Source organism: Ranitomeya imitator, chromosome 7 (assembly GCF_032444005.1).
Source record: "Ranitomeya imitator isolate aRanImi1 chromosome 7, aRanImi1.pri, whole genome shotgun sequence".
NCBI classification, from domain to species: domain Eukaryota; kingdom Metazoa; phylum Chordata; class Amphibia; order Anura; family Dendrobatidae; genus Ranitomeya; species Ranitomeya imitator.
Window position 1 is genome coordinate 60187544 of NC_091288.1, and position 27493 is coordinate 60215036.

The 27493-nt window shown below is 45.6% G+C and overlaps 1 protein-coding gene across 6 annotated transcripts in view; it reads left to right on the top strand.

The window, feature by feature from the left end:
- The window catches only part of AGAP1 (ArfGAP with GTPase domain, ankyrin repeat and PH domain 1), a 484860-nt gene that overhangs the window by 186406 nt on the left and 270961 nt on the right, over positions 1-27493 (top strand). The window contains exon 1 of one of the 6 annotated variants that reach the window (XM_069733322.1): positions 14554-15740. The exons of 3 other annotated variants lie outside the window; for them this stretch is intronic. In XM_069733322.1, the coding sequence (XP_069589423.1) occupies positions 14789-15740 (952 nt within the window). In that variant the 5' untranslated portion in view covers positions 14554-14788. Of the gene's footprint in view, positions 1-14553; positions 15741-27493 lie in introns of those variants that run through there. 2 more of the 6 variants (XM_069733316.1, XM_069733318.1) reach the window with 2 other exon arrangements.

Below are 27493 nucleotides of genomic sequence, written 5' to 3' on the forward strand. Positions count from 1 at the left end.
ACTGGGTTATTATCTGCTCCTCAGTACTTGTGCACTGGGTTATTATCTGCACCTCTGTACTTGTGCACTGGGTTATTATCTGCTCAGTACTTGTGCACTGAGTTATTATCTGCACCTCTGTACTTGTGCACTGGGTTATTATCTGCTCCTCAGTACTTGCGCACTGGGTCATCTGCTCCGCTGTACTTGTGCTCTGGGTTATCTGCTCCTCAGTACTTGTGCTCTGGGTTATTATCTGCTCCTCAGTACTTGTGCTCTGGGTTATCTGCTCCTCAGTACTTGTGCTCTGGGTTATTATCTGCTCCTCAGTACTTGTGCACTGGGTTATTATCTGCTCCTCAGTACTTGTGCACTGGGTTATTATCTGCTCCTCAGTACTTGTGCACTGGGTTATTATCTGCACCTCTGTACTTGTGCACTGGGTTATTATCTGCTCAGTACTTGTGCACTGGGTTATTATCTGCTCCTCAGTACTTGTGCACTGAGTTATTATCTGCACCTCTGTACTTGTGCACTGGGTTATTATCTGCACCTCTGTACTTGTGCTCTGGGTTATTATCTGCTCCTCAGTACTTGTGCTCTGGGTTATTATCTGCTCCTCAGTACTTGTGCTCTGGGTTATTATCTGCTCCTCAGTACTTGTGCTCTGGGTTATTATCTGCTCAGTACTTGTGCTCTGGGTTATTATCTGCTCCTCAGTACTTGTGCACTGGGTTATTATCTGCTCCTCTGTACTTGTGCTCTGGGTTATTATCTGCTCAGTACTTGTGCTCTGGGTTATTATCTGCTCCTCAGTACTTGTGCACTGGGTTATTATCTGCTCAGTACTTGTGCACTGGGTTATCTGCTCCTCAGTACTTGTGCACTGAGTTATTATCTGCACCTCTGTACTTGTGCACTGGGTTATTATCTGCACCTCTGTACTTGTGCTCTGGGTTATTATCTGCTCAGTACTTGTGCTCTGGGTTATTATCTGCTCCTCAGTACTTGTGCACTGGGTTATTATCTGCTCCTCAGTACTTGTGCTCTGGGTTATTATCTGCTCCTCAGTACTTGTGCTCTGGGTTATTATCTGCTCAGTACTTGTGCACTGGGTTATTATCTGCTCCTCAGTACTTGTGCACTGGGTTATTATCTGCTCAGTACTTGTGCACTGGGTTATTAGCTGCACTAATGAAATCTGGACATTATGGGGGCACTAATGAAATCTGGACATTATGGGGGCATTAATGAATGAAATCTGGACATTATGGGGCACAAATGAAATCTGGACATTATGGGGGCACTAATGAAATCTGGACATTATGGGGCCACTAATTAATGAAATCTGGACATTATGGGGGCACAAATGAAATCTGGACATTATGGGGGCACTAATGAAATCTGGACATTATGGGGGCACTAATGAATGAAATCTGGACATTATGGGGGCACTAATGAATGAAATCTGGACATTATGGGGGCACAAATGAGATCTGGACATTATGGGGGCACCAAAATGAATGCCCATCATATGTATCATGTAACCCGCCCGCCATAAATTAATAGTACTCATGAAGAAAAGAAACCTTGCAATATTTATTGTATAAAACTGCATTTTCTCCTTCTGCAGAGAATCGTGACTCCCATCAGAAGAATTAGCCCTTACATATGTCTGCTAAAAAAAAGAAAGATTGATGGAGAATGCAGAGTTTTTAACAAGGAATGGACTTCTAATTATTTATTTACTGAAACCAAAGGCAAAGCTGTGTGCTTAGTTTGTGGAGAGCAATTAGCTGTGTTTAAAGATTATAATTTAAATCGCCATTACGAAACAAAACATGCACAGAAATACAAGAACTTGACAGAGGCAGAGCGGGCACGGGCATCTGAAGATTTGCTATCAAAACTGCAAGTTGATCATTTTATTTTTTTTTCCCTGGCTCTGGACGAGAGCTGTGATGTCCGTGATACTGCCCAGTTACTTATCTTTGTACGCGGAATAACAAATAACTTTGAGATGACTGAAGAGCTGGTAGCTTTGCGATCATTGAAAGGTACCACGAAAGGGAGTGATTTGTTCACCGAAGTAAATGCATCCGTGGACAAACTGGGCTTAAAATGGAACACATTAGTAAGTGTTATAACCGATGGATGTCCAAATATGACAGGGAAAAATGTTGGACTTTTGAAGCGGATGCAAGATAAAGTGAATGAAATAAACCCAGAACAGAAATTGATATTTTTGCATTGCATTATACATCAAGAAGTGCTGTGCAAGTCGGTGCTACAAATCAGCCATGTTGTTGATGTTGTAACTAAGACAGTTAATTTCATCAGGGCAAGAGCACTGAATCACAGACAATTTGTTTCACTGTTGGAGGAACAAGAAAGTGAACATAGTGACATAGGCTACCACACAGCTGTGAGGTGGCTCAGCCTTGGGAAGGTGCTCAAAAGAGTATGGGACCTGAGAGCTGAGATTCAGACATTTTGTCAAATGAAAGGCAAAGACATCCCTGAATTCTCAGATAAGCACTGGATAGCAGATCTGGCCTTTGCCATTGATGTGACTACACTAATGAATGAGCTGAATACCAAGCTGCAAGGCAAAGGCCTCTTTGCACATGAAATGTTCTCCTTGGTGACAGCTTTCATGAGAAAATTGAAGTTTCTTTCTAGCCAATTGAAGATCAATATTCTCACTCACATGCCAACACTGAAAGAAGTCACACCATCAGCTGATCACCTCGACAAGTATTCATCCATGTTTGCGGCTTTAAATGATGAATTTTCCAGAAGATTTGAAGACTTTAAAGCAGTGGAGAGTGAAATGCACATGGTTTCTTCTCCTTTTACATGCTGTGTGGATAATGCCCCCAGTGATATCCAGTTAGAACTCATTGATCTGCAGTCTGACAATCTACTGAAAGAGCTTTTTAAATCCGTATCACTGCTGGAGTTTTATTCTTCTCTCAAAGAGGAAAACTTTCCACACATAAGGAGGCATGCTCAGAGGATGTTAGTTCTCTTTGGATCTACCTACGTATGTGAACAAACATTCTCACTGATGAAGTTCAACAAATCCAGATACAGATCCTCTCTCAGTGATGATCACTTGTGTGCTGTTCTTCGCATATCCACCTCAGATATTGAACCTAACTTCAGTGAACTTGTTCGGGCCCAAAACAGGCTAGATTACTCTCATTGAAGATTCTCATGTTATTGAAATGGTTAATGTACTGTTATTTACCAAGTTAAAGGGATGCCGGTTAAAAAAAACTAACATATCTTGATCTACAACACTGTTGTAACAACAGCAAGTTTTCTACAGTTTTCTACAGTTAACACAAGCTCGTTGCAGTGCAGTTCATCATCTCATCATTAAATAATGATGTAAGTATGTCTTCCGTATTTTCTTTGTATTGTAAATCTCTGCATTGTTTAACATACTGTTTGTTCATGAAAATATAGCATATGTATACTACAGTATTGGGTAAAAATTAGTTAATTATATTAGTCCGGCCCTCTAAAACCATCCAAATTTCTCATGCGGCCCCATGGCAAAATTAATTGCCCACCCCTGGTTTACATTGTACTGTACACCGCAAGGAAAACTGCTACGAATCCGCAGCATCAAATCCGCAAGTGTGCACGTAGCCTAAGGGCTCTTTTCCATTTGCGAGAAACACGTCCGTGTCTTGCATGTGAAAACCAAGCTCTGGCGCCGGCACTGTGGAGCGGAGCGTGCGGCCGCATAGCAACACATGGAGCTGCACCCTCCGCTCCCAAGTGCTGGTGCCAGAGCTTAGTTTTCACATGCAAAACACGGACGTGTTTCTTGCAAATGGAAAAGAGCCCTTAGAGTGAGGAAACGCAGCAGATCTGCAAAAAGAATTGACATGGTCCTTTTTTGAATCTGCTGCGTTTTCTGTGCAGATTTTTCTGCACCATTAGCACAGCATTTTTTGTTTGCCATTGATTTACATTGTACTGTAAATCACATGCGGATCTGCAGCATTTCTGCGCTGAAAAAACTGCTGCAGATCTGCAGGAAATCTGCAACATGTGCACGTACCCTAAGGCTATGTTCACACGTTGCGGATTTTGTTGCGTTTCCGCAGCTGCTGGTCCGCAGCGGTTTCCCATGCATTTACAGTACAATATAAACCTATGGGAAACGCAATCCGCAGTGCACATGCTGCGGAAAACAATGCGCGGAAACGCAGCGGTTTACATTCCGCAGCATGTCAATTCTTTGTGCGGTTTTACACCTGCTCCATAATAGATAACCGCAGGTGTAAAACCGCAGTGGAATCCACACAAAAACCGCGGTAATTCCGCTGGAAATCCGCAGGTAAAACGCAGTGCCTTTTACTTGCGGTTTTCACAAATCCGCTGAGGAAAAATCCGCAGACCTCAGAAATACGCGTGCTCATACCCTAAAAGCCCTGCAGCGCTTCGGTCCTTTGTGCACAGAAACAGCAAATCGCTTAATTTTGCAGGGAAAACCGCTGTGCCCCCAAAAAGATGTGCAGCAGTTAATGGAGAGCTGCGTGGTCTTGTGTGTGAAACCACTGTTTCCTTGAAAGATTGTGATTTGTGCAATGAAATGATTGAGAGACTGCAACAGTACAGGGTTGTGGCAGTTAAAATCCACAACAAGACTACTAAGGCTACGTTCACATTAGCGTTTTGCGCGGCTGCGTCGGGCGCAGCCGCGGCGACGCATGCGTCATGCGCCCCTATATTTAACATGGGGGGCGCATGGACGTGTTGTGCTGCGTTTTGCGACGCATGCGTTTTTTTTGCCGCAAGCGTAGGGCGCAGAGGACGCAGCAAGTTGCATTTTTTTTGCGTCCAAAATTTGGCAAAAAAGGACGCATGCGTCGCAAAACGCGTTTTAGCGTGCGTTTTGTTGCGTTTTTGTTTGCGTTGTGCGTTGCGTCTCCGACGCAACATCGGACAACGCAAATGTGAACGTAGCCTAAGTGTGGACATTAATCTTCTAACATAAATCTGACTTTTGTGGACCCACCCTAAAATCTCTACAAATAACAGCAATTTAATATATATATATATATATATATATATACCGTATGTCACTTTTAAAAAGGTACCTAGTGCATGCGGTTAAGATTGTGGATACCTTATCTACACGACTCTATTGTAGATCCATTATATGGCACCTATATACATTTATGGGATTTATAGGCTATGTTCACACAATGAGCTGTTTGGTGATATTTTTTTTAATGTTGCAGATTTTCTCCCCAATTTGTACACCGATTAAGTATAATAGGTTGCTTGCATTTTTCCAAAAATAAGCAACGTAAAAAAAATCACCAAAAACTCATTGTGTGAACGTAGCCATGCTGTACCTCCAATTTTTTCTGACACTTATAAACTCAATTGTAAAGTGCTGCAGAATATGTTGGCGCTATATAAATAAAAATTATTATTATTATAACTCAAGCTGAAAACAAAGAAATCCTGCAATATTCCATCACAAGCCTTAATAAACAGTGCTGCAAAGAAGGGATCATATAGTGTCCCACTGAGCGCCTATGGCTATGTAACGCAGACCTCTAATCGCCATGGTCTTACTGAGGAGGTCATGCTTTATGGACAGGGGGGATGTCAATCTGAGTGTGGTTCTGCTTATAGGGGGGCTTGCTAAGTTAATGTTTACATAGAGGGGGTGCTGCAAGGTAGGGGCTCAGGTGCACTTAGTGCAGTCACTCCTTGCAGACAGAGTAATGGGCACTGTGGCAGCTAATTTATTGTGGCAGATCATTGTGGAGAGGCCAGGCTGCCTCCTCCATGTCAGGAGGGGCTGTCAGACATCCAATGAGTGCTGGTTTAACCTCTGCAGCTCTGGAGTGAACTGCGCCACATACTGTATATATACACATTTCTGTGTGTTCACCTATAATTATTGTGCACACGATTACTGTGGCTTGTGTGATTGTTATACTTGTCTCGTAGTCCTCTTGTGTATCGCTTCAGCTGAAGTCGAAGGATGTAAATAACAAATCCCTAGAGAGACTTGTTGACTTGGTCTACAGTAAAGGGAGAAGTCACAAGTTGTAGAATTGTCCCACCGTTGATCATAAAGACTTTTCCTCAATAAGACGAATGTTATTAACGTAATTTTTGGGTTTGTTTGTTGTTTTTTTCTTTTGCAGATTGTTGCAAAATAAATATAGAATTTTAAAACTTTTTTTAAATTCTCAGCTGAAATATTGAGAGCGAATGGGGGCCGACCTTCATTGTTTGACCACATATTGGTACGGGTCTTTTTTTTATGCTACTTTTACAGCATTTACCCTAAAATAAAAAGCAAATCCCAGGCCGCCATGTTGGATTGTCATAATTGGGACTGAATTCGTTTTTTTTTTTTTTGCGATACAAAAATTCAACATGCTTCTCGGGGAATCCACTTCAGGGAACTCTTTCCTTCTTTACCTGTTGTGGTTATTTTGCAGTCAAGTTTGGACTAGATTCCACATCACTTCTTTTTTTGTGTGGTTGTTTTTTTTTTCAACACTTCATTGGAAAATAATGCTCAACTGCAAGGTGAATTTCACATTCATATGATGGCTAGTCGGAGTATTCAAAGATTATTTGAAGCTTTTTCTCTTTGTTAAAGGAGGATTTTGGATCAGATGCATTTCAGAATCCTCCACAAACTCAGTTTGATCTATAAGGGCTCATACAGACAAATCATGGGGTCTCACTCTGACCAGTGTTAGTCTATGGGGCCATTTTTTTCCTCGGACAGAGCTTGGTTGGGAAAAAAATTGTAGTTTGATCTGATATTTGGATCGCACTTGGCCATGGAAGTGACTGAGTCTGGAAAACATTGGACTGCATGGAGAATGGAGAATTTTTTTTCCTCCATCTTCTCCTTATTCCAGAAAATTGGATCAGAGTATGATGAGCATAATTGGCCCGATTCTCTTGGATGAGAGACAATATGGTGGTGTGACCCTATCTTTAAACAGATTTCTTACAAACTTAAAGCGAACCTGGGGCAGGTAGGCAGATTTTCCAATTAAAGGGAACCTGTCACCAGGTTTGGCCGATATAAGATACGGCCACTGCCTTTCAGGGCTTATCTACATTATTCTAGAATGCTGTATATAAGCCACCGGTCCGACCTGCAAGATAAGAAATATGTTTTATTATACTCGCCTGCGGGGCGGTCCGGTCTGATGGGCGTCGCAGGTCTGACGCCTCCCATCTTCTTGCACTGCCGCCCTCCTGATGCTTCATCGCTCCCCGGCATCGCGATCCGGCACAGGCGTACTTCTCCCCTGTTGAGGGCAGAGTAAAGTACTGCAGTGCGCAGGCGCTGGGCCTCTCTGACCTTTCCCAGTGCCTGCGCACCGCTCCCCGGGTGAGTATAATAAAACTTATTTTTCAGGTCAGATTGGGGGCGTATATACAGCATTATAGAATACGATAGATAAGCCCTGAAAGGCGGTGGCCGTATCTTATATCGGTCAAACCCGCTGACAGGTTCCCTTTAATTGAAAAATCTGCCTACCTGCCCCTATTGCTGTGTGATGAGGCAGATTGTGTAACCTTAGCCCCAATGACAAGCTACAGTAATTTAGTTGCTTGACATAAAGATTGCAAGGTCGCCGTGTGACATTGTAAGTAATGATTGGGAGTGTGATCGCTGTTACTACATGTGACCGTGACACAACCATAAAAAATTCAAGGCAGATGGATCGCAAGAAGTGCAGCATGGAGTTCAGCGTAAGGCTACATTCACGCGTTCATGTCACTTTTTACATCCTCAAGAAATGGACCTTTTTTTCCTCATCCATTTTTAAAAACTGAGGTGGGTAAGACTGTCTGAACTCTTTTTTTTTTTTTGTCTGTTGACTTTTAGGCCGGCGTCACACACAGCGTAAAACAATACGGTCCGTATATTACGGCCGTAATACGCTGAAAAGTCCCCCAAAAAATGGTCCGTTGCTCCTCCGTAGGCAGGCTGTGTCAGCGTTTTTTGCGCATGGCATCCTCCGTATGTAATCCGTATGGCATCCGTACTGCGTGGTTTTCTCGCAGGCTTGCAAAACCAACATACCGCTATAGAAGTGATCCATGTGTCCCAAAAAGAAAAGAAAATATATATATATATATATATATATATATATATATATATGTCAGTAGACACATATATGTATATATATTAATACTTATTCCAGCGCTATACAGCTTGAAAGCCGGTAATTCAATTACCGGCTTTTTCTTTCTCCTTCATAAAACCCGACATGATTTGAGACATGGTTTACATACAGTAAACCATGTCTTCTCTCCATTTTTTTTGCAGATTCCACACTACTAATGTCAGTAGTGTGTATCTGCAAAATTTGGCCGTTCTAGCTCTTAAAATAAAGGGTTAACTGGCGGAAAAAATTGGCGTGGGCTCCCGCGCAATTTTCTCCGCCAGAGTAGTAAAGCCAGTGACTGAGGGCAGATATTAATAGCCTGGAGAGGGTCCACGGTTATTGGCCCCCCCCCTGGCTAAAAATATCTGCCCCCAGCCACCCCAGAACAGGCACATCTGGAAGATGCGCCTATTCTGGCACTTGGCCACTCTCTTCCCATTCCCGTGTAGCGGTGGGATATGGGGTAATGAAGGGTTAATGCCACCTTGCTATTGTAAGGTGACATTAAGCCTAATTAATAATGGAGAGGCGTCAATTATGACACCTATCCATTATTAATCCAATTGTAGTGAAGGGTTAAATAAAACACAAACACATTCTTTAAAATTATTTTAATGAAATAAAAACAATGGTTGTTGTAGTATTTTATTCAACGCCCAATCCAGTCACTGAAGACCCTCGTTCTGTGAGTAAAGAAACATAATAAACCAACAATATACTTACCCTCCGCAGATCTGTAACGTCCAACGATGTAAATCCTTCTGAAGGGGTTAAAACATTTTGCAGCAAGGAGCTGTGCTAATGCAGGCTGCTCCTCGCTGCAAAACCCCAGGGAATGAGGCTAAAAATAGATCAATGATCTATATTTAGCATCATTTGCGGTGAGGCGCCCTCTGCTGGCTGTTCATAGATCGTGGGAAAGCTCCCTGGCTCCCTGGCTTTCTAGGTAATTTCCCACGATCTATGAACAGCCAGCAGAGGGCGCCTCACCGCAAATGATGCTAAATATAGATCATTGATCTATTTTTAGCCTCATTCCCTGGGGTTTTGCAGCGAGGAGCAGCCTGCATTAGCACAGCTCCTTGCTGCAAAATGTTTTAACCCCTTCAGAAGGATTTACATCGTTGGACGTTACAGATCTGCGGAGGGTAAGTATATTGTTGGTTTATTATGTTTCTTTACTCACAGAACGAGGGTCTTCAGTGACTGGATTGGGCGTTGAATAAAATACTACAACAACCATTGTTTTTATTTCATTAAAATAATTTTAAAGAATGTGTTTGTGTTTTATTTAACCCTTCACTACAATTGGATTAATAATGGATAGGTGTCATAATTGACGCCTCTCCATTATTAATTAGGCTTAATGTCACCTTACAATAGCAAGGTGGCATTAACCCTTCATTACCCCATATCCCACCGCTACACGGGAATGGGAAGAGAGTGGCCAAGTGCCAGAATAGGCGCATCTTCCAGATGTGCCTGTTCTGGGGTGGCTGGGGGCAGATATTTTTAGCCAGGGGGGGGCCAATAACCGTGGACCCTCTCCAGGCTATTAATATCTGCCCTCAGTCACTGGCTTTACTACTCTGGCGGAGAAAATTGCGCGGGAGCCCACGCCAATTTTTTCCGCCAGTTAACCCTTTATTTTAAGAGCTAGAACGGCCAAATTTTGCAGATACACACTACTGACATTAGTAGTGTGGAATCTGCAAAAAAAATGGAGAGAAGACATGGTTTACTGTATGTAAACCATGTCTCAAATCATGTCGGGTTTTAGGAAGGAGAAGGAAAAAGCCGGTAATTGAATTACCGGCTTTCAAGCTGTATAGCGCTGGAATAAATATTAATATATATACATATATGTGTCTCACTGACATATATATATATATACCTATTCTATGTGTACACATTTATTATATCTATTGGACTGTAAGCTGTCAGTGTGATTTTACTGTACACCGCACTGAATTACCGGCTTTTCTCTCTAACAGCGCTGCGTATTTCTCGCAAGTCACACTGCTTGTCCGTGTGTAATCCGTATTTTTCACGCTTCCATAGACTTTCATTGGCGTATTTCTTGCGCAGTACGGTGACAAACGCAGCATGCTGCGATTTTGTACGGCCGTAGAAAGCCGTATAATACTGATCAGTAAAATACGGCAAATAGGAGCAGGGGCATAGAGAATAATTGTGCCGTATTTTTTGCGAGTTTTACGGACGTAGATTCTGCGCTCTTACGTCCGTAAAACTCGCATGTGTGACGGCGGCCTTAAAGGGAATCTGTCAGTAGGATTTCACATTGCAAAAGATTTATATGCTCATGGAGCTCTTTCCAAGACAAGTCCAGCGATACCTTTACATGGGCGGTCCAATCCCCCACCTCCGAGAAATCAGCTTTGAACTGATATGCAAATTAGACTGATGAACTGTTTGTAAATCTGAAGCCTCTGGCACTCCAGCTCTATTCCCTGCCCATTGCCGCCTTTTCCTGTTTGACTGATGACTCCATTGCCTGAAGTCACTCAACAGGGAGGCGGTCAGGGCCGAAATCCTGCTGACAGATTCCGTTTGACAATGGTTCAATGAAAAACGGAATAAATACTGATGGAAAACTGAAGTACAAAGTCATCCATGTTTCATCCATGTATAACAAATCCCCATAGACTTTAAGGCTATGTTCACACTTTGCGGATTTTGCTGCGGATCCGCAGCGGATTTGACCGCTGCGGATCCGCAGCAGTTTCCCATGAGTTTACAGTACAATGTAAACCTATGGGAAACAAAAAACGCTGTGCACATGCTGTGGAAAAAAACGTGCGGAAACGCTGCGGATTACATTCCGCAGCATTTCACTTCTTTTCTGCGGATTTTCACCTGCTCCAATAGGAAACTGCAGATGAAAATCCGCAGTAAAAACCGCGATAAATCCGCAGTAAAAACCGCAACGGGTTTTCACTGTGGATTTTGGAATTCTGCTGCGGAAAAATCCGCAGTGGAATCCGCAAAGTGTGAACATAGCCTAAAAGCCGAGTCTGAGCCGCAGTTACGGACCGGAGACACTGAACTGTTCTATGACAGATGTGTGTGTGTCAGTGATACTCTATGGGTCCTGTGCTGTCAGAGAGAAAAAAATGGACGTGTGAATGAAGTCTAGCCATATGCAGCTTATTAACTACATGTTTTTAAAAAATAAATTTTTTTTTGCCTTTTTGGTTGCATGACTTGTATGTGTTCTTACATCGTGACATCGCCGAGTTGCAGAAGCCTCGGGCTGAGTTCCCATGGGCTTCACGTGAGGTGGAAAAATGAGATGTTTTTCAAATGGACTTCAAAAAAGACGCCCTTCCTAAAGTGAAGACACTTTATTCTTGAAGATGTTTTTCAAAGTTTTTTTTTTTCCTCACTTTTTTATATATTGTTGCAGTCTTTTGACTTGTCAGTGACAAGTATGGCGTTGACTTCATAAGGAATCTTCCTCAAAGAAGCATCATGTTCCTCTTTTTCTACACCAAAATGTTTTCAAAACCTCATCTGTGGAAAAAAAAAACCAAATCCTCCCCATTCGAGGAGCAAAGTGGATTTTCCAGTAAAGTATATTGGAAGCGGTTTACGATGTGGAATTTGGAGCAGATCCACTTCAAAATCCTCCTATAAAACCTGTGTGTGAACCTGGCCTTAGAAGACGCGGAGCCTGTGCAGTAAATGTGATGGCGCCATTGGTTGTTTTCATGACTAGAATTGTGACCAGTTTGGGCAGCAGTATTATTCCAATACCGTCTCTGTTTTACAGGAATTATGTTTTGCAATGGCTCCTTTATTTAGAATAGCGCCACATGGGTGTGGGGCTATCACTGGAGGCGGGGAGGCCTGTCAGCCATGTAGTCATAGGCCACCTGAGTGTGGGGCTATGACTGGATGGTGGGGAGGCCTGTCAGCCAGGTAGTCACAGACCACCTGAGTGTGGGGCTATGACTGGAGGCGGGGAGGCCTGTCAGCCAGCTAGTCTCAGACCACCTGAGTGTGGGGCTGTGACTGGAGGCGGGGAGGCCTGTCAGCCAGGTAGTCACAGACCACCTGAGTGTGGGGCTGTGACTGGAGGCGGGGAGGCCTGTCAGCCAGCTAGTCTCAGACCACCTGAGTGTGGGGCTGTGACTGGAGGCGGGGAGGCCTGTCAGCCAGGTAGTCACAGACCACCTGAGTGTGGGGCTGTGACTGGAGGCGGGGAGGCCTGTCAGCCAGGTAGTCACAGACCACCTGAGTGTGGGGCTGTGACTGGAGGCGGGGAGGCCTGTCAGCCAGGTAGTCACAGACCACCTGAGTGTGGGGCTGTGACTGGAGGCGGGGAGGCCTGTCAGCCAGGTAGTCACAGACCACCTGAGTGTGGGGCTGTGACTGGAGGCGGGGAGGCCTGTCAGCCAGGTAGTCACAGACCACCTGAGTGTGGGGCTGTGACTGGAGGCGGGGAGGCCTGTCAGCCAGCTAGTCTCAGACCACCTGAGTGTGGGGCTGTGACTGGAGGCGGGGAGGCCTGTCAGCCAGCTAGTCTCAGACCACCTGAGTGTGGGGCTGTGACTGGAGGCGGGGAGGCCTGTCAGCCAGCTAGTCTCAGACCACCTGAGTGTGGGGCTGTGACTGGAGGCGGGGAGGCCTGTCAGCCAGGTAGTCACAGACCACCTGAGTGTGGGGCTGTGACTGGAGGCGGGGAGGCCTGTCAGCCAGGTAGTCACAGACCACCTGAGTGTGGGGCTGTGACTGGAGGCGGGGAGGCCTGTCAGCCAGGTAGTCACAGACCACCTGAGTGTGGGGCTGTGACTGGAGGCGGGGAGGCCTGTCAGCCAGCTAGTCTCAGACCACCTGAGTGTGGGGCTGTGACTGGAGGCGGGGAGGCCTGTCAGCCAGCTAGTCTCAGACCACCTGAGTGTGGGGCTGTGACTGGAGGCGGGGAGGCCTGTCAGCCAGCTAGTCTCAGACCACCTGAGTGTGGGGCTGTGACTGGAGGCGGGGAGGCCTGTCAGCCAGGTAGTCACAGACCACCTGAGTGTGGGGCTGTGACTGGAGGCGGGGAGGCCTGTCAGCCAGCTAGTCTCAGACCACCTGAGTGTGGGGCTGTGACTGGAGGCGGGGAGGCCTGTCAGCCAGGTAGTCACAGACCACCTGAGTGTGGGGCTGTGACTGGAGGCGGGGAGGCCTGTCAGCCAGGTAGTCACAGACCACCTGAGTGTGGGGCTGTGACTGGAGGCGGGGAGGCCTGTCAGCCAGGTAGTCACAGACCACCTGAGTGTGGGGCTGTGACTGGAGGCGGGGAGGCCTGTCAGCCAGGTAGTCACAGACCACCTGAGTGTGGGGCTGTGACTGGAGGCGGGGAGGCCTGTCAGCCAGGTAGTCACAGACCACCTGAGTGTGGGGCTGTGACTGGAGGCGGGGAGGCCTGTCAGCCAGCTAGTCTCAGACCACCTGAGTGTGGGGCTGTGACTGGAGGCGGGGAGGCCTGTCAGCCAGCTAGTCTCAGACCACCTGAGTGTGGGGCTGTGACTGGAGGCGGGGAGGCCTGTCAGCCAGCTAGTCTCAGACCACCTGAGTGTGGGGCTGTGACTGGAGGCGGGGAGGCCTGTCAGCCAGGTAGTCACAGACCACCTGAGTGTGGGGCTGTGACTGGAGGCGGGGAGGCCTGTCAGCCAGGTAGTCACAGACCACCTGAGTGTGGGGCTGTGACTGGAGGCGGGGAGGCCTGTCAGCCAGGTAGTCACAGACCACCTGAGTGTGGGGCTGTGACTGGAGGCGGGGAGGCCTGTCAGCCAGCTAGTCTCAGACCACCTGAGTGTGGGGCTGTGACTGGAGGCGGGGAGGCCTGTCAGCCAGCTAGTCTCAGACCACCTGAGTGTGGGGCTGTGACTGGAGGCGGGGAGGCCTGTCAGCCAGCTAGTCTCAGACCACCTGAGTGTGGGGCTGTGACTGGAGGCGGGGAGGCCTGTCAGCCAGCTAGTCTCAGACCACCTGAGTGTGGGGCTGTGACTGGAGGCGGGGAGGCCTGTCAGCCAGGTAGTCACAGACCACCTGAGTGTGGGGCTGTGACTGGAGGCGGGGAGGCCTGTCAGCCAGGTAGTCACAGACCACCTGAGTGTGGGGCTGTGACTGGAGGCGTTGCCCATAGCAACTGGTTACATCCTAGCTTAGTTGTGCTTGGCTGCAGGTGAGCGGATGAGAGGCGCGCTGTGATTGGTTGCTATGCGCCGGCTCCTCTGTTCCTAGGGTCGTGGGCTGGCTGCGGCGGTACACCGGCAGTGTGTAGTACGGCTGCTGTACAGGAGGCCGCGTCTGTCTGTAGCTCCGGCCTCGCCTCCCGCCTCCTCCTCGCCGCTCCCCCGCCCGTCTCTCCTCCCCTGTGCCCTCCTATTCGCAGGCTCCGGGTCTGCACCTCGCTCTGTCAGTTTCCTGCGGGCTCCGCTCGCTGCTCTCCCGGTCTCCTCATGTCGTTCCCGTCAGCGCTGCCCCCGCCGGGGTCCAGCCGGCAGCGTGGAGCGGCGAGCAGCGGCCAGAGGAGGGGGTGAGGCGCCCCTGCACCCCCAGTGTTCTGCGGCCACCCTGCCCCCGCGCTGGGGGGCGCTCTCACCTAGGCGGCCATGTATTTACTGGACCCTGCGCCCCCCCAGATGGAGCGGGGAACCCCGCAAAGGAAGACGGTGTACCGGATCTCCCTGACTCTGGTGAAGAAGGAGCAGCTGGAGGAGACGCGGCTGGAGAGGTGCCCGGAGGAGGAGGAGGGCGCGGAGGAGCAGGACACCTTCCCCCCGCCGCACCAGGGGCTCCGGAATTTCAGGACCCGCAGCACCGGGCAGCTGGAGCTGGGGCGGCTCCGGGTCACCCGGGGGGAGCCCAGGAAGGACCCGAGCCCCGGGGATGCTGCGCTGGAGCGGGTGTCGCCGGTGCTGGAGTCTCCCTGGGACCACCGCTCTCCAGCTGCTGCCCCCCAGGATTACAAGGAGCCAGAGGCCCCTCCGGCTGCACCGGGCTCAGCAGCCCCATGTAAACCGGCGGCGGAGGGGGCCTGGGACCGGAGACACCCCAGCCTGCTCAGGAGAAGCTTCAGCTTCAGACACTGGAACGGAGAAATGCTGCGGATCCGGAGCCTGAGCAGGGAGAAGCACCACAGCAGCTCCAGCTGCCTCAGCCAGCAGGGGGCGGAGGAGAGCAGGGAGGCAGCGCTGGCCGGAGACCCGGGCCCCTCCGACAAGAGGAACACCCTGGATGTGGGGGAAGTGCTGAACAAGACGGACCCCCTGTGTGACCTGGAGAGGTGGGAGCGGAGCAAGAGCAAGAACCGGACCCTGGATAACAGCGACCTGCACAAGCTGTCCGAGCAGATGGAGCTGGACCGGAGGGGGCAGGAGAGGAGGCTGCTCAGGTTCTTCAGTGGCATCTTCTCCAGCAGGAAGGACGGCGCCCCGGGGTCCTTCACTAGTCCTGGGGGCCGCACACCGAGGGCCAGGGGCTACTTCAGCAGCCTGAAAAGGCCGGCGGCAGCGGATAGTGTCCAGTCCAGCAATGAGAGTGTCAATGGATCCCCCTATAAAGGTGCCTGCTTCTCTTCATCAGCCACTGGGCCTGGGTGTTGTGATTGTGGCAGTATGATGGCAGAGTCCTTCATGTGCTGTGTCCATATTGCTCATACACCTATATACACGGGTGGCCTGTGCCCACGTGTGATTGTGGCAGAGTCCTTCATGTGCTGTGTCCATATTGCTCATACACCTATATACACGGGTGACCTGTGCCCATGTATGATTGTGGCAGAGTCCTTCATGTGCTGTGTCCATATTGCTCATACACCTATATACACGGGTGGTCTGTGCCCATGTGTGATTGTGGCAGTATGATGGCAGAGTCCTTCATGTGCTGTGTCCATATTGATCATACACCTATATACACGGGTGGCCTGTGCCCAGGTGTGATTGTGGCAGTATGATGGCAGAGTCCTTCATGTGCTGTGTCCATATTGATCATACACCTATATACACGGGTGACCTGTGCCCACGTGTGATTGTGGCAGAGTCCTTCATGTGCTGTGTCCATATTGATCATACACCTATATACACGGGTGGTCTGTGCCCATGTGTGATTGTGGCAGTATGATGGCAGAGTCCTTCATGTGCTGTGTCCATATTGATCATACACCTATATACACGGGTGGCCTGTGCCCACGTGTGATTGTGGCAGTATGATGGCAGAGTCCTTCATGTGCTGTGTCCATATTGCTCATACACCTATATACACGGGTGACCTGTGCCCATGTATGATTGTGGCAGAGTCCTTCATGTGCTGTGTCCATATTGCTCATACACCTATATACACGGGTGGCCTGTGCCCATGTGTGATTGTGGCAGAGTCCTTCATGTGCTGTGTCCATATTGCTCATACACCTATATACACGGGTGACCTGTGCCCATGTATGATTGTGGCAGAGTCCTTCATGTGCTGTGTCCATATTGCTCATACACCTATATACACGGGTGGCCTGTGCCCATGTGTGATTGTGGCAGAGTCCTTCATGTGCTGTGTCCATATTGCTCATACACCTATATACACGGGTGACCTGTGCCCATGTATGATTGTGGCAGAGTCCTTCATGTGCTGTGTCCATATTGCTCATACACCTATATACACGGGTGGCCTGTACCCAGGTGTGATTGTGGCAGTATGATGGCAGAGTCCTTCATGTGCTGTGTCCATATTGCTCATACACCTATATACACGGGTGGTCTGTGCCCATGTGTGATTGTGGCAGTATGATGGCAGAGTCCTTCATGTGCTGTGTCCATATTGATCATACACCTATATACACGGGTGGCCTGTGCCCATGTGTGATTGTGGCAGTATGATGGCAGAGTCCTTCATGTGCTGTGTCCATATTGATCATACACCTATATACACGGGTGGCCTGTACCCAGGTGCATTGCTTTATTTCTCAGCCCAGGAAGTGCTTTCTGACAGGTGAAGAATTCAGGATGATGGGGGTCTGTGTGAGGAGAGAGGGGCTTGTTTGTTTTGGCTGCTAAATGAATGAAAGGGGATACAAGAGAGCACATGTCTGCTAGCATTTGCAGGGTTGGGTTTCATTAGTGATGGAGTGACGATTTCCTTAGGTTGACTTTTTAATGAGATCTTTATAAAAAGTGACATATGCAAATACTGCAGGTTTTTCTGGTTGGGGCGCTTTTGTGAGAAGTTTGACTGTTTGTAGTTACCAGCAGTAGTTGTAACTTCCAGCTTACATCCAAGTGGTCTGATTCTCTGCTAAATGGAAAGAGACCCTCCAAGACGTGTTGATCTAGTTGCTTTGACTGCCAGGATTTGCCCATCCGATGACCGGTTTTATTACAGGTGTTCGTGGCCTTGCTGCTGTCCACACCATCCTCTGGGTTTTTGACAGTAGGCACATTGTCAGCCACAGGTTACCCAATCAAGAGTGTTGTGCAAGCCTTGTGTCAGTAAAGTCATTCAGTGACAGCTCGCAATGACATTTACTTGTTGTGATTTCTGCTCCATCGACTTCGGGCTAATCTGCAGATTTGGGGTTTGCTCTGTGTACATATCAGTTGTGGTCACCTGGCTTTGAGGTTTTGGAGATTTGCTTGTACTGCCGATACTCCCTTACTGTATATGTGCTCGGTATGAAGACTCTTTTTGGGAAATTCGTTTGTAGTCCACCGCACACCATATTACAATTATCATTTGCCCCCAGGATAAAGAGCCGCAGTTTTGTTATAATGAGGGTTACTGGGTCAACCTGGCTCTTGTTCACATTTGATCTGCGGTACTAAACGTGGTTGTGACTTGATAACTTTTCAGTGTTTCATGTCTGTGCTACATTACGATGAAAGCATCAGTCATCTGTGGGTGTTCATGTCATAAACTAGTTACTTTTGGAGTCTTGTACAGTGTGAATTATTACAATCTTGGTTGCTTTTTCCACCAAAATGTGCTTTTTAGTTGTATTTTATTTGAGAGTGCCATTTAATTTTCTGGGTATGGCATCCCTCTTTTTTTTCTTATTTAGTAATTCCTTTTTGCTGTAGAGCATATTAGTCCATAGATAAGGAAAAGTGATGAAAGTTTTGAGACAGAATTACTATCAAGAATTACACAGTTGTGAAATTATTAAAGACCAAATCAGAAGTTCAAAAGCTTTGTAGAAATAGTTTTCCGGGCTTGGTTGTGATCTATGTGGCACGGTCATCAAGTAATGCTGGACACATTTTCCCCCTTCTTGGTGAAAAGTTAAAATTTGACAGTTGGAAAAATCTGCTGCGTCATAATCAACCTCGTGACATTACTGAGAAATACATTGCAGGTGATTGACAGTATAAGGGAACCTGTCCCTGGGATTGGGCTCCATAACCACCAGCAGCCAGCTTGGTCTTCATTAGGTAGTAAAAGGACTTATACATTAGTAATCCTTCGGGAGCAAAGAAGCACACCTCGTTTCACTGCACCGCTAGATTCGGTCTCATATCGGACCTTATTAATCCTTTTACTCCATAATGCTGAAATGAACAGTGACGTGGATATGATTGGAGCAGTAATCCATGGGTGCATAACGACCATCCGGTTGTTTAGTGGCCCCAAATCTAGAGGCAAATTTCCTTGTAAACATTTTGGTAGTGATGTAAGCAGTTGGTAGTTTTAACGCTAATACTTCTATCAAGAGTATCTTTATGTGTGCTTAGTTATGTAATCGTAATGCATCTTTCTTTTAACCAGTTACCCATCTTTATCTTAGGGTAATACCACACAGGACACACCAAGGCAGATGAAGCAGCGTGTTTTGGTTGCATCACAGTTGTTTGGCCTCACGCTTAGCCCTTTTTTTTTTTTTATTAGGATGTCTTTTTCTTCTCCATCTCTTTAAACTCTGGGGAGGTACTTGTGTCTGTCCCACATCCAGACCACTATAAAGCTGAATGGACAATAATAAGACACATTAGTCCATCCCCGAAAAATGCCCACAGGCATGAATGCTCACAAGAAAATTGGCCACAAGGAAAGTTGCCCACACAGACAAAATAACAACATTTATTACCCCCCCTCCGACCTGTAATATTTTACAGCTACGGTACACTGTTATTTTTCTGTCAACATTTATATATGAGGGCTGTTCTTATTTGGGACAAGTTGTGCCTTTGACTGACACAACTTATTTTACTACCTAGTATACAGGAAAATGTGAAAAAATTCCAAGTGTAGTAAAATTGTCAAAAAATGTACAATTTTTACTTTTTTGGGGGGAATTGTTTTTACAATGCACATTTTTTGGTAAAAATGACCATGTAATATGATTCTTCTTGTCATTGCGCTTACGGCGATACCCAAGATGTCCAGTTTTTTTAGTATTATTTAGTGCTGACAAAAAATCTTAAGTTTGGAGAGAAAAAAAAACAACTTTTTTTTTTTTTTTTTTTTTTCCGAGACCTGTAGCATTTTTATTTCTCAGCCAGTGGAGCTGTGTGATGGCTTATTTTTTGCAGGGTGAGATGATGTTTATATTAGTACCATTTTGGGATAGATGTGTCTTTTTGATCACTTATTACAGCCTTTTTTTGTGGAATTGTCGACCAAAAAAACTTGACTTTTACATTCTTGAATTTCGTCTGATTAGGTTAATTGTTTTTGTATTTTGATTGGGCTTTTCTGAATGCGGCGTTACCTCATACTGAATTTTTTTGGATTATAAGATGCACCCCTACCCCCAAATTTGGGTGGAAAATAGTGGTGCGTCTTAAGGTACTGTCACATTAAGCGACGCTGCAGCGATATAGACAACGAGCCGATCGCTGCAGCGTCGCTGTTTAGGTCGCTATAGAGACGTCAAACACGGCAACAGCAGAACGATGCAGGAGCGATCCAGTGACGTACTTATCGTTCTTGCTGGTTGTTTGCTCATGACATGACGAATCACGCCGACCTGACGACCAAATAAAGTTCTGGACTTCTAGCTACGACCAGCGATGTCACAGCGGGATCCAGATCGCTGCTGCCTGTCAAACACAACGAGATCGCTATCCAGGACGCTGCAACATCACGGATTGCTGTCGTTCTCATTGGTAAGTTGCTTAATGTGATGGTACCTTTATAATCCGAATGTAGCTTACCTGGGGGGTGGCTGCAGTGGAGCAGGGTTGCAGCAGGAGTAGGGCGATGTTGCGGAGCAGGGAGTGGGTGTTGAGTGGTGCAAGGCTGCGACGTGCTCCAAGTGTTCAGAAAATGTCGCAAGTCCTTACACTTCCCATACTTTTCACTGCGGTGGACTTCGGGAAAATGGCCGCTGTAGACAGCGCATTCACAGTGGCAGCCATTTTCCCAAAGGCCACTACAGTGAAAAGGATGGGAAGTGCTGGAACTCCTGACATTTTCTGAAAGCCTTGAGCCCGCCTCAGCCTCTCGCCACCGAACACCTCATCCTCCCAGTCCGGGGCCCGAAGCATCATCCTACTCCTGCTGCTGCCATCTTCCTGCCTCCTGGGACAACCTCTCGCCTTCATAAGCTACCGCAAAAGTGGACTATAATGTGCACAACCATTTTATTAAATGTTTTTCCTATTTTCATCCCCAAAATTTTGCGGTGCGTCTTTTTTTTTTTTTTATGATTCAGGAAAACATGGTATGTGTATTTCCTTTTACTTTTTTAATATCATTATTTTCAATGGGGGAAAGGGCGAGTGATTTGAACTTTTAGATGTTGTTTTTTTTTTCAAACTTTTGAAACTTTTTTCCCCCCACTTTTTACTGTTACTGGTAGCCCTCTGAAAGGAACTTCAAGATACAATCGTCCGATCGCTTGTCCTATATACAGCAATGTGCTGGATATAGCAGAAATCACGGTCTCCTTTGTAGCCTGGCCACAGGCATGATTTCAAAGGAGCTCCTTAATGACAGGCACAAGAGTCATCGGCTGACTCCCGCCAGTCATGACAGCCCATCACCGACCCTCGATCACATCATGGGCGTGCTGATGAGGGGAGAAAATGACGCACGCGCACTTCAGCATGTACTAAATGTGCTGTATTGACAGCAGCACTTAACAGGTTAACAATCGCGGACAGAGAACTACTCCACCCACGGTTAGAAGTAGGTCCTGGCTGTAATACACAGCCATCATTTACCGGTATGGGGCATGCACGCTGTGGGAGCCCGCTCCACAAACCTGCTTCCGACATGCGCCATACATGTACGGCGGATGTTGTCAAGGGGTTAATAAACTGTTTTTATAAACTGTTCTTGTTTTTTCTGTGTGGGCAATTTTTTTTTGTGGGCTTTTCCTTTGGGCATTTTTCACGGAACCCATCCAAACTGTGCAAAACCCAAATTGTAGCTAGATCTATGTCTGCTGCCATTGCAATATGTTGACCACCTGTCCAGTTAGAAAGTAACACAGAAGCCTTTGAAGTTGTCCCTTTCCAGGGAAGTTTTATGTAGCAGATGTTCCTGACATAGAAGTGTATATGTTAGTATGTGGATGCTTGTGACCCCTCTGGGCATGTGTCAGAATCGTAGAAGACGCTGTGTGCAGGTTACAATAACTACAGAAATGGTCTAGACTGACGGTAGTTCTATATGACAGCTCAGCACTTCATGCAATGTGTTTATTCACTCGGACTGACTTGACATATTTGGAGACCTAGGATAAAGGCTTGTGATGATCTAAAATACAATGAGCTGTTCCCCACCCTCCCGGCTCCAGCGCTACCTCTGCTGCCCCTCCTGTCTTTGTTTATTAGCTGCAGAAAAGAGGTCACAACTATAACACATCACTGCCGTGAATCACTGTCCTCAGAGCTGCTGCCATGTAGCCTGCACTGCCGCTAAGCCCAGTGATTGGCTGCAGCAAAGGCGTTACTCCATGACTGCTGCAGCCAATCAATAAAGACCAGAGCAGTGCTAGAACTGAGGAGGGTAAGTATTTTAGGTAACCCCTTTTTAAGTAATTTTATTTGTACAAGAGAAAATTTGACAAACCAAATCATTTTTTCTATGAAGTGGTTTTCCCATTTCATACATTTATGGCATGTCCGCATCCATCAATGGGCCGGACATCTCTTTTGAGAGCAGGGCCCTGCCACGCTCTCCGGTCAGTGCAGAGGTGGTCCACATTTCATGAATGAGAATTCCGACCTGTTCTCCACTGAAGGTCCGCTCTCGAGAGAGAGATGCAGGGACATTTGTGATATATTCTGGATATACCATAAGTATACAAAATGAGAGTACCGTACTTTAATAATGGCAGATTTCGTTTGTGTTTTCTTTGTGCAGTTAGACTTCACTTTCCTATATCGTGAGCAACTATAAAACAATATGTAGTTTGTGCATATCTCCTTCTTGCCACTCAATCTAAACCTTCAATACTTTTTAAGCTTTTTAATGAAAAATTAGGAAGAGTTGTTTTTAATATAAAGGCAGAGAACAACCTTGGAAGATTAGGAGCTGATTTGGCGTGACAGTACATGTAAAGCTCTGCTGAGATGTGACAGCCCTGTGAATCTTGTGGGCTTGGATTTCAGAGTTCAGTCGGCCTGGGATTAATTATCCGAGCTCTCTGGTTGCTTATGGAATTTCTTGAAACCTCACTGTTGGTGTATAAGGAAATGTTTATTGTCTCCTTGAGGCTCACAAGCAGAAATGAGAGAAATGTGCATCACTTGGATTCTAGTCATGCCTGTATCTAATACAAGAACATTACTTTGCATGGTGTCCTGCTTCCTTTTTTTTATACATGTCCTTTGGTACCAGGTACCATTGGCCTTTTTTTGCTCATTTGGCCATTTGACCCCTGTTAACATTTCCATGTGACCTACATTTTGTTTTGTTCAACCGAGTTTGAGCGAAATAAACCTTACTTTGGAGGGTGAGGGATGTTTGTCAGTTTAGCAAAACACATTGAACCCTGTATTTCAAAGGTCTTGGTTAGAAGTACGGTATTATGATGTCTTCACGCATTATACTTCTACTTGTCTTTTATGTAAATAACCAGGACCCATTTCCACAAAATTTCTTACTTTTTTTATTTGCAAATCACTGCGTATTTTCCCAATAAATATATTTATCACCACCCTACTAACACAGGGGCCTTCCAAGAGTCCCCCCATATTCGCAGGATAGGTGCAGGTCGGTGTGTTTGGGTCATAAATCCACTGGAAAGGTGATCCATGTGTTTACAGGAAAAAAAAACAAACCTTTGTTCTGGCTGTACGGTAGATATTTGGGATGTGAAATTAATGCGTGTGACATGTGCCAACCGATGGCAGATTACTATTGAAAGCTTGATCTTTCATGTTGCTTTTTTTTCTTTTTTGGTCGCTGTCTGGTGCTATTGCTGAAAGTGTATGCCAAATGAGAGATCTGCATCCCATCACTGGAAGCCCAGACCATAGATCACCGCAGAGAATGATCAGACTGTTTGTCCAGTGTCGTCTTATTGTATGGCATTGTCATTTAAGACCACAGCTGTCACAGAAAAACTATGAAGGACATTCAGAAGATGGTTGCTGAAATCCCTAATGTATGACCATATTTAATGGGATCCTTTTAACTCATCTCTGTTTCTGTGATTGGGAAAAACTCATGTAGTAATATGAAACATATACAGACTTTATACTTTCCCTTTCTGCACTCATGTCCGGTGTTGGTAACACTCAATAGGAACACAAGTACGGTAATTCTTTTGTCCTAGTAGATTGCAGCAATGCAGAAAAGTAGATGGAGACTATCAAACTGGAGTCCAAACCCTCAGCTGTGGGAAGAATTTTTCTGCCAGTAGTTTGCAGTAATTCTGCAGCAAAGCCAGCACTTCTTCAGTGGCATGTTCACCAATGATTTCACTCCTGAGTATTAAAGGGATGAATTTTGTGATATAAATCCAAGACAAACCCGCAATATAGTTTACTTGCGGATTTGAAAATCAACACTATACACAATTTTTTTGCCTATTTTTCTCTGCTACATGTGGATCGTGTTAATCAGGCAAATCCGCCATGTCTGTGCAAATGTATATTTTATTTACTTTGTATAAAGGAGAATGTTCTTAGATACTTTCTGCAAATGGAGATTTTTCAAATGAGAAATAGAAACACAAGGTAGACAATTTCATAACTTTACCCCAGAGTTAGGCAATTAATTTTCCAGAGGGGCCACATGAGACCGTGACTGTTGTGGTAGGCCGAACCAATAGGCTGAAATTAATTCTGCTTAATATTAACATACAATTAATCCAAAATAATAATTCTAATATGAATTAACGTTAAGCAGAAATAAGTATGCTGGCACCCCCTATATACAGTACGAACCCACACAGTCCCCTATATACAGTACGAACCCACACAGTCCCCTATATACAGTATGAGCCCAACACTGCCTCCCTGTATTTAGTATGAGCCCTCACATAGCCTCCCTATATTCAATATGAGCCCTCACGTAACCCCATATATACAGACACTCATTACCTGCACATATAAAAAAAAAACCAAAACAACGCATGTTCATCTTGGTCCCATTCCACCGGTGCTCTACTCTTGTCTCTGGTGCACTGCCTCTATGCATAGCAGACATTATGTAGTGATATTATCTCCCATATGGAGACTTGCATAATAATTGGCCACTGAAGAGAACAATACAAACATTAAAAAAAATACCAATGTTTGTAATCATAATACACAAATAAGAACATAAAAAAGGCACCAATACACCCCCGGAAGAAGCTCTGGGCGAAACGTGCATCGGGGTGAAAGGGGGACTCCCGGCCTTCCTTATTGACTGTCTGTCCATACCATCTAGGTAATGTCCTGGTATTTTTTGTAATCATACTTCTGAACTAGCTGCCAATGTTGACTTAAAGACACACATACTGTCAGCAATGTGTTACTATTGATTTGCATTACCCTGGTCAGCTATATAATCAGGTTATAAGGTCATATTGATGGTGTGAACAATTATTTTGAGCTGAATAAACAGCCATTTAACTATATCAATACTGGACACATATAGATAATTTAGGGTTTGTACTATTGTTTTATTATTGCCTTACAAGGTTATATGGTCATATTAATGGTGAGAACAATTGTTATTCTGTGCTGAATGTACAGCCATTCTATTTATTCATTAATGATTTGTCTGGTGTAAAAATTTACTTTGGATATTTCAAGAGACAGGTTTATATATTTATTTGAAGTGCCATCCTTTTTCTCTTTTTTTGTTTGGACATTTTTGTGGAAATAATTAGCGATATTATCTCGTTTATCATCAGTCGCACACGCTGATTGGTGGAAGAAGGAGCAGATAGCAGTGATATCTGGAGAGATTGGGGCATGGCATAGTGCGGCCAGCAGGTGACGGTTTTCAGCCCTTCAGCTGTTTTGGTCAATGGGCCACACAGGAACTGTCAGAGGGTCGGATGTGGCACGCAGGCTGCACTTTGCCCAGCACTCTGCTACCCTATAGGAACTGTGTACTGGGTGCATGGATGAGGCAGTACTATGATGAATTGCTACATTTACAAGTGGCAATGTTTCAACATTTTCTTGACGGCTGTAGAGAATTCCTATTCTTTGCTACAGGTCTGATTATTTACTAGCTGCCATTTATTCTGTGTATGGAGCAGCAGTCACAAGCTGTCATGGTCTGATGGGGAACCTCACATAGTCGTTTTTGCTTTAACACTTGGAATCTATTTATTTATAATCAAGACTGTCCCAGACGTTGGGTTGCTGTGATCCAACGGCTGTCTAATGTATGCCTGGCTCACGTATACTGGTATTACTGGAATTCTCTCCAAATGGTAACTAACCATTACTGCTTGCAAAAAAAAAAAATTCCACTTGAACTGTTGACTTGGCCAAGAGACCAGAGATTGCTGAGGATAAAGTCCACAGTGTGGGAGTTGTGCTGCTGTTTTGGTAGTAGGTGTTGGGGCACTTCCATCATTACCTTGGTATACATTACTCAGCTGCAGCCTCCTACCGTCTGGGGGGCTCTGGAAACTCATATGTTCCAGTAGTGATGCACAGTGGCTCCTCTTTTGCACCACACGTTGATAACCTATGTATTATACTGTGACTGGTTCATATAGTGGATTGTAGCAGTGTTCCAAGAAGTTCTTCTGATTGCTGATTATGCTGCATGTGCCCCTGATTTATAAACCTTGCTGGGCCATTATGTGTGACAGTTTCACGATTCTGAATTGACAGTGTCCTATTATTATAGTACATATTAGATTAAGGGTGGGCTTATTTTTTTAAACCACATTTTCTGCCTGCCTGCCTTTACGGTATCTGTATTCTGTTGCCTATATGCATTTTACCACAGTGGAAAATAAAATGCAAAGGTGTCCTATGAATCCACAGTATTTGTCTACATGCTTGGTTGATGACGGTTTGCGTTCAGTAGGCATTTCTCTAGTGCCCTTATCTATGAATGGTCGCCTGTCTTTATAAAGTGTGGCTATCAGAAGCACCTTTCTCGTTCAACGGAACTACTGTACTGTGCAAAAGTTTTAGGCAGGTGTGCAAAGAATGCTTTCAAAAATAGAAATGTTAATAGTTTATTTTTGTCAATTAAAGTGAAAAGGCGAATGAGCATATGAGAAATCTATGAGATCATTTGGTGTGAACACACTGTGCTTTCAAAACCACATCAATGTCTCTAGGTACACTTGTCACTTTCACACAATTTCTGAAGGTACATGGCAGGGAGGTTGTTCCAAACATCTTGGAGAACTAACCAAGGATATTCTGTGGATGTCGGTTGTGCAAATGCTTTTGTTTCTGTACAGACAGACTTAATGTTAAGATCAGGGTTCTGTTGGGGCCATATCATCATTTCCAGGACTCCTCGCTCTTCTTTATGCCCCCTTCACACATTCGTGTTTCCGATTCATGTGGGGTCCATTTTCACATGTACTGGAGACACGTACACACGCACACCCATTATCATCTGTGGGGCTGCGCACATGTCCATATTTTCACATATAGACATGCCTATTTTTTCTGGCAGCATGGATGACAATACGTATCGCACACAGATGATATACCTGTGACATCCGTGTGACGCTTACTGGAATAGAATGCAGAATAGAAATTTAAAGATTTTTATGTGCTAAAGTGATTGTCACCCCCTGGGATGTTTATGACCTGTGAATATGGACATACGGCTAATAGAAATGTTAAACTAGACCTACCTGTATGCCTCATATTTACCGTCTTGTTGTTGGGAAATCTTATATTGCCTTATACTAATGGTTTCTTCCAGGCTCCAGGGTGTGCGGTGCCTAGAAGAAATCCCTG